The sequence below is a fragment of the Arachis ipaensis genome, chromosome B9 (genome assembly GCF_059453495.1).
Source record: "Arachis ipaensis isolate K30076 ecotype BB chromosome B9, ASM5945349v1, whole genome shotgun sequence".
Lineage (NCBI taxonomy): Eukaryota > Viridiplantae > Streptophyta > Magnoliopsida > Fabales > Fabaceae > Arachis > Arachis ipaensis.
Window position 1 is genome coordinate 17702759 of NC_142444.1, and position 8950 is coordinate 17711708.

The 8950-nt window shown below is 34.8% G+C and overlaps 1 protein-coding gene across 4 annotated transcripts; it reads left to right on the top strand.

Moving 5' to 3' along the window:
* Positions 1-3008: 3008 nt before the first annotated feature.
* LOC107619118 (uncharacterized) lies at positions 3009-8654 on the top strand. Of its 4 annotated transcripts, none has more exons than XM_088499979.1 (7): positions 3016-3173; positions 4604-4709; positions 5310-5815; positions 6270-6375; positions 6958-7827; positions 8092-8165; positions 8240-8654. In XM_088499979.1, the coding sequence occupies exons 2-6, from the start codon at positions 4611-4613 to the stop codon at positions 8134-8136; spliced, it is 1626 nt and encodes a 541-aa protein (XP_088356105.1). In that variant the 5' UTR covers positions 3016-3173; positions 4604-4610; the 3' UTR covers positions 8137-8165; positions 8240-8654. The 4 variants fall into 4 exon arrangements, with proteins under 4 accessions (XP_020966395.1, XP_088356105.1, XP_088356104.1 ...); XM_088499980.1 differs by having other exon boundaries at positions 3077-3224; XM_021110736.2 differs by lacking the exon at positions 8092-8165 and having other exon boundaries at positions 3009-3173.
* Positions 8655-8950: the final 296 nt, after the last annotated feature.

Consider the following 8950-nt stretch of genomic DNA (forward strand, 5'->3'; position numbering starts at 1 on the left):
AGTTCAGGGCGAAGAGCTGTATGTCCATCCAACAGCTGAAATATAAAATAATTTTTCCACAAACAACAAAAATGTAATGCAATTCGGTTGAACTTAAAAAATAAATAAATGACCAATAGGCTATACATCAATTTTTGTCAATCACATCACCACTGATAGAATAGATTAGGTACAAAACCCATTCCATGATAATGATTCACACAACCCACATGCAACCAACAATTCACTTTAGGTAAACTTAATGGATTTGTTGAACATACCTAAAAAAACAAAGATTCATCAATGGGATTATTGAATCAGAACTGAAATCAGAATGCAAGACTTGAACAGGAGCGAATGGAATTAAGAATGCAAAACTTGAATGGGAGTGGCACAAGTATATTCCTTTATCAAAGAAGCAAACAAATTCATTACAATCACCTCTACTTCGTTGCAAGAGGTGAAATATACAACAATTTTTGCATAATCAATAAAGGATTGAAATGCAACTGAGTTGACTAACAAAAGGTTTCATCAAAATGCAAATAAATTGCCAAAAAGCTATCAATCAATTCCTATCAATCACATCACCACTCATCAAATAGATTAGATAGAAGAGAATTCCCTAGTAACACAAACAGTGGAGTGATGCCATCTTATTGTGAGAAAGCCACTTCCTTTCTGAATGACATCTTAAATTCAGGACAAAGACCCCATGTCTTTTCAAGAGCTGAAATATAAAATAATTTTTACATAAATAATAAAAAAAAATGAGAATGCAATTGAGTTGAATAACCAATTCTTTCATTTAATGACCAAGAAGCTATGAATCAATTCCTATTAATCACATCACCACTGACTAAATAGATTAGGTACAAAATTCATTCCATGATAATGATTCACACAACCCACATGCAACCAGCAATTCACTTTAGGTAAACTTAATGGATTTGTTGAACATACCTAAAAAAAAAAACAAAGATTCATCAATGGGATTATTGAATCAGAACTGAAATCAGAATGCAAGACTTGAACAGGAGTCAATGGAATTGGAAATGCAAAACTTGAATGGGAGTGGCACAAGCATATTCCTTTATCAAAGAAGCAAACAAATTCATGACAATCAGCTCTACTTCTTTGCAAGAGGTGAAATATACAGCAATTTTTGCATAACCAATAAAGGATTGAAATGCAACTGAGTTGACTAACAAAAGGTTTCATCAAAATGCAAATAAATCACCAAGAAGCTATCAATCAATTCCTATCAATCACATCACCACTCATCAAATAGATTAGATAAAAGAGAATTCCCTAGTAACACAAACAGTGGAGTGATGCCATCTTATTGTGAAAAAGTCACTTCCTTTCTGAATGGCATCTTAAATTCAGGACAAAGACTCCATGTCTTTTCAAGAGCTGAAATATAAAATAATTTTTACATAAATAATAAAAAAATGAGAACGCAATTGAGTTGAATAACCAAATCTTTCATTTAATGACCAAGAAGCTATGAATCAATTCCTATCAATCACATCACCACTAACCAAATAGATTAAATAGAAAGCCTATACCTTGATAGGGATTCCCACATTTTCAGTGAAGAATGTATGGTAGAACATCATTATCTATGGAGAAGACATCTTCAAGGGAAGATAACCTACTCCATGTATCTCTCTTTGTAGGAGGGAATTCCTAGTTAGACAAAAAATTCCTTTATATAAACAATAAAAAATACATAAAGAAATTGACCTGAAATCAAAATATAAATAAACAATCAGAAAGCTATACATCAATTTCTGTGAATCACATCACTACTGATAGAACAAATTAGGTACAAAACTCATTCCCTCATAATGATTCACACAACCCACATGCAACCACCAATTCACTTTATATAAATTTAATGGATTTGTTGAATATACACAAAATAAAAAAGAAAAATAGATTCATGGAATGTTAATATTGTATTGAATGGGTCTGCTTTTAATATAATTATTTGAGTGCTTCATAAAATTTGACATCAAACATAAATAACAGAATATGATTCTGAATGCAGAAAACAGTATAAAACTTCAATGGATTTGTTGAATATACACAAAGTAAAAAATTAAAAATAGATTCATCAGTTTTCAAATAATGTAACAGAAACTTCCAAAGAATGTAACCAAGAACATGAACCCAGAAACAAACCAAGTCAGATAAGAGAACATGATTCTGAATGCAGAAAAAATTATAAATTGCTACATTCAGCCCAAACAATTTAAAGGGATTAGTGAATGAGAATGGAAATTGGAATGCAAAACTTGAATAGCAGAGAATGAAATTGGAAATGCAAAAATTAAATAGGAGAAGCTGGGTCTATAAACTGACTTTGTTGAAAAAATTCTGTCAATCACATCACCATGGAGAAAGTAGATTAGGTAGAAACCACATACCTAAACAATGATTCACAAAACCAAACCCATCATCCATAAATATAAGAAAAGGTAAGTAAGAAGACAATCTTTATAATCATTAAAAAATCCTAAAAATGGATGAAATACACAAACCACATGCAACAAACAATTCAACTGGTAGGAAAAGGAAAAATGATAATCATACCAACAAAATCTAAATAATGAAATGAAGAAGAGGAAACAGATTCATAGACCATACTTAAAATTAACAGTAATTTTCAAATAATGTAACCAAGAATATGAACCCAGAAATAAATCAAGTCAGATAGACAATTTACAAATTAAAAATTTTACAAATCCTAGACAATAAAATCTAACTTAACCGTCGAACAAATATAAAAAATTATCATAATTTGCACGATTAAAAATTTCACAAATCTTAGACAATAAAATTTGAATTAACCGTAGAATAAATACCAAAATTGATCACAAGATGTACAACGAACTGAATGAAGGAAAAGAAAAAGGACGAAGAGATTTAATTAAATCATCGTATGATAATTTTTAATTATCGAATTTATTCTAACATTTCATTTCATGTATGTAAAAGGGAAAAAAAAAGTTGGAGCGAGTCATATTCGTAAAAGACAAAAATAGCCCGAATAATAGAGCACACCAACAGGCAGGGTTTTGCCACGTGTCAACGGCTTCAAAGCTCATTGCTGCAGTCACGGCTGCCGGAGACAGAGTTTCGACCACTTCCGGCGGAGGCGCATTGTTTCTTGCTTAAAGAGATCAGTGCGTTTAACAATTCCAAATTTAATCTGCTTTTCTGTTGTTCCAATCAAGGTTTTCTTTTTGCTACCAACACCAATTGTAGGTTTGTTTAGTTACTTCATTTTTGTGACTTCAACTGTAAGGCTGCGTTTGTTTTCAAAGACAGGACAGAACACGACACTGAGACAGAGACAATAGGACGGAGACACTAAAAATTATTGTTTGTGTATTGTGTTTGGATACGATGTACAAGACACTAATGTAATGTCCAGTATTATGTTTGGATACATGTGGACAAGATTAAAATATTATATGAAATCACTAAAATAACCATATGATTCCAAATTTTCTACATCAAGTACAAAGTAATTTAATAGAGAATGAGAGTACGTAGGAGTACAGACGAAACTTGAAAAAATATTTGAAGAGACAAAAAATTTTAATAAAAAAATATATAATAGTATTTATATTAAAATAAAAATTATAAATATATTTATTTTATTTTTAAATTTATTATTAATATGTAGGAATACATATGGTTAAGATTAATAAAAAAATAGATTTGAGTTTGATTAATAAAAAATTTTGTTTAGGTTAATAAGCCAAATTAATTTTAAATAAAAAATCAGTTTTAAAAAAAAATCTATTTTTACATGAAAAAAAAAAAGTTTTTGCACATAAAAATTTATTTTTATTTAGAAAACCAATTTTTTTTATCTAAAAACTGATTTTTTTTAAATTATATAAAATCAATTACAACTTATAAATTATTTTTTAGCATTTTAAAAAGATCAATTTTACCTTTAATAATATTTATCTTTCAAAAGTTTCAAGACTAATTATAGGAAAAATAAGAAGGGATAATAGTGGAATAATAAAAAATATCTATGGACAAAAAGGAAAACAAAATTTATAAAAGAGTCCGTGTCCACTCTTCCAAATCCCGTGTCCATCATTGTCCTTCGTAGAAGAGTGGACACAAAAATATAAAAAACTGTCCCGGAGACAATGTGTTCCGTGTCCATGTCTCTACTTCCAAACACATTCTAAATATGTACTGTCCATGTCTCTGTGTCCTGTCTCCAAAAACAAACGCTACCTAATTAAAGAAGGTAGCGATTACTGTATTAAAGTGTTCTTCTCCATCAAAGTTGTTGCAATGGAAACTTGGGCGTTCAAGTATGGAATGGATTTGACAATTTCACTCCCTTTTTTGTTTGATAGATTAAATGTAATGTACCAACCAATGTTTGAATTGGTTTGAGCCTGGAATTATGTTGTGCCAGAAAATTTTGAAAGATGTTAAAGACAACCGAGGCACCTTATTGCATAAGAAATTGAATAAAAAATGGAGTAGATATGGTGGAGATAAGGGATTTATTTGTTTCATGTTTGATTTATTTGTTTCATGTTTTAAATTGCTAAGTTTTATGGTTCCATTCCTATTTCAGGTTGAGAATGGCTTCCTCCAGCAGAAAGCCGCATGATCATTGCAAAGGGAGTGCTGACACAGCCCAAGTTGGGAGTGAAAGGCAGGAGCTTGTTCATGATGAAGAGGTACGAGCTCGTTACATGAATCTTTGTCTTCCTTTCAGGATATTGTATCTAGCATGTAGCCGTTAGTTTGGGTTAGTGACCATGTTTCAAGCATTTCAAAGGTTCTATTAATGAAGACAATGTTGAGATCCAGTAAATTTAGTCGCAAGTCCTAACAGTTGGATTGATGCTTAATGTAGTCATTGAAATTTACATAATTTATGTTCTACAGGGATTCAGAATGTTGTTCATGAAAACCAAAAGAGAGGATTTATGTTGAGCCATGATAGAGACATTAGTGATATTTGCCTAAGATTAGAAGCTGCACCACTTTGAGTGGTTTAAGAATAATATTGAATAACATGATGGCAACATGTTCATCTCAGTTTGACATACTAGAGTTGTTGTGGCATATGAAAATTGAAAATACAAAGCAAAGTTTGTTAGTAACCGAAATTTGAGGGATTTAATCAGAACACCAATTTGTTGGGGATTCAACGTTTGTAATGATGCAGAGAGTATTATTGTTTATTAATACGTGCACAGGGCTTGAGGTTGCTAATAGTTACTGTATGAGTGAATGTAGGAAAGATATCTCAATTTTTGTTTGTTATTGATCAGGAAACATGCTTGGACACGGTGATTGAAGCCAATGACTTCGACAGGGACAATGTTGACAAGTGTGTAGGGTTGGCCGACAGCTTTGTAGAGTCTGAAGTACTTCGAGCTGAGGATGTGCTACATATGGAGTTCAACAATCCGGAGGAAGCTAGTCGCTTCTATAATGAGTATGGACAAGCTAGGGGTTTCTCTATAAGGCAGGGAAAGAAGATAAAAAACAGTAAAGGGGAATTTGTTCGATACACCTATCTCTGCAACAGAGAAGGATTTAGAGACAAGAAGTGGTTGGAGAAAACTGATCGCAAGAGGGAGCACAAGGTTGTAACCCGTTGCGGCTGTCTTGCCGAAATGAGGATTAAGAGGAAAGCTGAGAGTGGGAAATGGTATGTGTCGCGCTTTGTGGACGAACATAACCATGAGGCTGTTCCAGCAAGGTACCTGTTGGGACCGGAAAGAGTTGATGTCAATCAAACTGGTGACATGACAGCATTGTACAGAACCAGATTGTGGGTTTGTTTACTTAATTCATTTTGTGACTTAAAACTAGAATTAAAGAAGGTAGCGATTACTGTATTAAAATGTTTTTCTCCGTCAAAGTGGTTGCAATGGAAACTTTGGGCGTTCAAGTATGGAATGGATTTGACAATTGCACTTCTTTTTTTGTTTGAGCCTGCAATATGTTGTGCTAGAAAATTTTGAAAGATGTCAAAGACAATCTAGGCACCTCTATTGCATAAGAAATTGAGTAAAAAAATGGAGTAGAGATGGTGCAGAGAGCCATGGAAGTGACCAGTGGGAAGGATCAAGGAATGTTGTGAACGCATTATGTTTCTTTTGAATGAAGAGACTTGATGGTAGATTTTTGTAAAGCAATAGGAAGAATTCAAACAGAGTGCAATAAGGGATTTATTTGTCTTATGATTTTCATTGCTAAGTTTTGTGGTTCCATTCCTATTTCAGGTTGAGAATGGCTTCCTCTAGCAGAAAGCTGCATGATCATTGCAAAAGGAGTGCTGACACAATCCAAGTTGGGAGTGAAAGGCAGGACCTTGTTGATGATGAAGAGGTACGGGCTCGTTACATGAATCTTTGTCTCCCTTCCAGGATATTGTTTGTAGCATGTAGCCGTTAGCTTGGGTTAGTGACCATGTTTCAAGCATTTCAAAGGTTCCATTATAAGACAATGTTGAGATCCAGTAAATTTGGTCGCAAGCAGTTGGATTGATGTTTAAGGTAGTCATTGTCATTTATATGATTTATGTTCTACAGGGAACGAGAATGTTATTCATGAAAACCACAAAAGAGGATTTATGTTGAGCCATGGTAGATACATTAGTGATACTTGCGTAAAATTAGAAGCCGCACCACTTTGAGTGGTTTAAGAATAATATTGAATAACATGATGGCAACATGTTCTTCCCAGTTTGGCATACTGGAGTTGTTGTGGCATATGAAAATACAAAGCAAAGTTTGTTAGCCGAAATTTGAGGAATTTAATCAGAACATCGATTTGTTGGGGATTCGACGTTTGTAATGATGCAGAGAGTATTATTGTTTATTAATACATGCACATTGCTTGTGGTTGCTAATAATTACTGTGTGAGTGAATGTAGGAAAGATATCTAAATTTTTGTTTGTTATTGTTCAGGAAACATCCTTGGACACAGTGAATGAAGCCGATGGCTTCGATGGGGACAATGTTGACAAGTGTGTAAGGTTGGACAATGGCTTTATAGAGTCTGAAGTCCTTCGAGCTGAGGATGTACTACATATGGAGTTCAATAATCCTGAGGAAGCTAGTCGCTTCTATAATGAGTACGGGCGAGCTAAGGGTTTTGCTATAAGGCAGGGAAAGAAGATAAAAAACAGTAAAGGGGAATTTGTTCGGTACACTTATCTCTGCAACAGAGAAGGATTTAGAGACAAGAAGTGGTTGGACAAAAGTGATCGAAAGAGGGACCACAAGGCTGTAACCCGTTGCGGCTGTCTTGCTGAAATGAGGATTAAGAGAAAAGCTGGGAGTGGGAAATGGTATGTGTCGCGGTTTGTTGACGAACATAACCATGAGGCTGTTCCACCAAGGTACCTGTTGGGACCGGGAAGAGTTGTCAATCAAACTGGCGACATGACAGCGTTGTACAGAACCAGAGTGGATGCATTTGTGCATCTGTGTAAGCGTTTAGCAAAGGCAGCTTGCTTGACGGATGAGGACTACAAGTTGTATACCGATAGGATTTTGAGAGATACAATTTTATTAGAAATCAAGAACGGGTTGGGTGTTGAGGTCGTGAGAGGAAGTAATGTCAATGCTGAGGTAGCAAAGGATCCAATCCACGTGGGGACAAAGGGAACAGGCTGTGCCAACGAAGCATCTGGTTCAAAGGGAACAAAGAAACGCAAGTGCAGCACCTGGGGCCGTCGCGGGCATCGCAGGACTAGGTTCCCGAATGGGTCACCATCAGCTGCATTGCCTGGTGAAGATGCTGTACAAGACCGCACGGGCCACAGGCTTCAAAATGTAAGTTTAATCTCTGTTTTGTTTTTGGTTATTACCATGGTTGCCTTTAAATTGAAAACAATATTTTGACTAAGCAAAATACATATTGTTATAGTTCCGATTGAGATATTTTAAGTCGACTTCGGTTATGGGATAAGTTGTAATTTCCGCCGAACTTGCATCGATGACAAATGTTCGTTTGTTAATACAAGTATACAACTAATCACTTTGTTAGTTGGTCCTTGTTTCTATGATTAATCTAATTCTGAATTTCTGACACTTCAGGTTCGTATCGGGTTTTTTGACATACTGATTTTGTGTGGCAGTTAGAGACTTTGTCCCTGGAGAATATTGCACGAGTTTGTTTCTTTTTCCTTTGAGTGTGTGTATGCTGTTAATATTATTGCATATTTGGTGATGTATTGCAATGCAGGGAGTGATGGGTCAGCAAGAATTTGTGAAGCGGAAAAGGACAGTTGACCTTCTTCCTCCGGTGTCGTTTGCCAAGTTTCTTTGATGCAGTTGTTGATAATTAAGCGTTTGTTATGTTTTGTATGGTTTAGGAAAGCAACTTACCTATTGAACTACCTACTTGTTCACTAAGGAGATGATGTTTTGGGATCGTAATGTGGAATGTGTATTTTGCAGAGTAGTCTGGTTTAGTAACCCCAAACTCTTGTTGGTAGACACTGTAAGATATGTAGGAACTCGTTAATTTAACCTAGTAAGTGAGATGAGCTTTGGCACTCGGAATTAGAAGTTGTAATTGCAGGCTATTTGAATCCACAGTTAAGACCCAACTTTGATCCTTTAATGGCTGGAGACTGCGGCGAAAGAGGCGTTGTCAATGCTTATCCAATGAAGTACAGTGAACAAGACGACGAGCAATTAATAAAAGATAAAATAGGCATCTTTGTATGACTAACACAAACATCCTTTGCTATGACAAATATAGTAAGACCTGCGTTGTGGCAAAAAATATGAAGGATTCTTTTAGAAGCGGTTTCAACATCAAAGGAATCTTTTGTTTTGTAGAATGGGGATTGTCAATGCTGTGGCATGGGACCAAGATTCAGTTCACGATTTTACTCTCAAACTCTGAGGCAGTTGCAAGTCCCCAGCCTCTAATATTTAAAACAGAGCT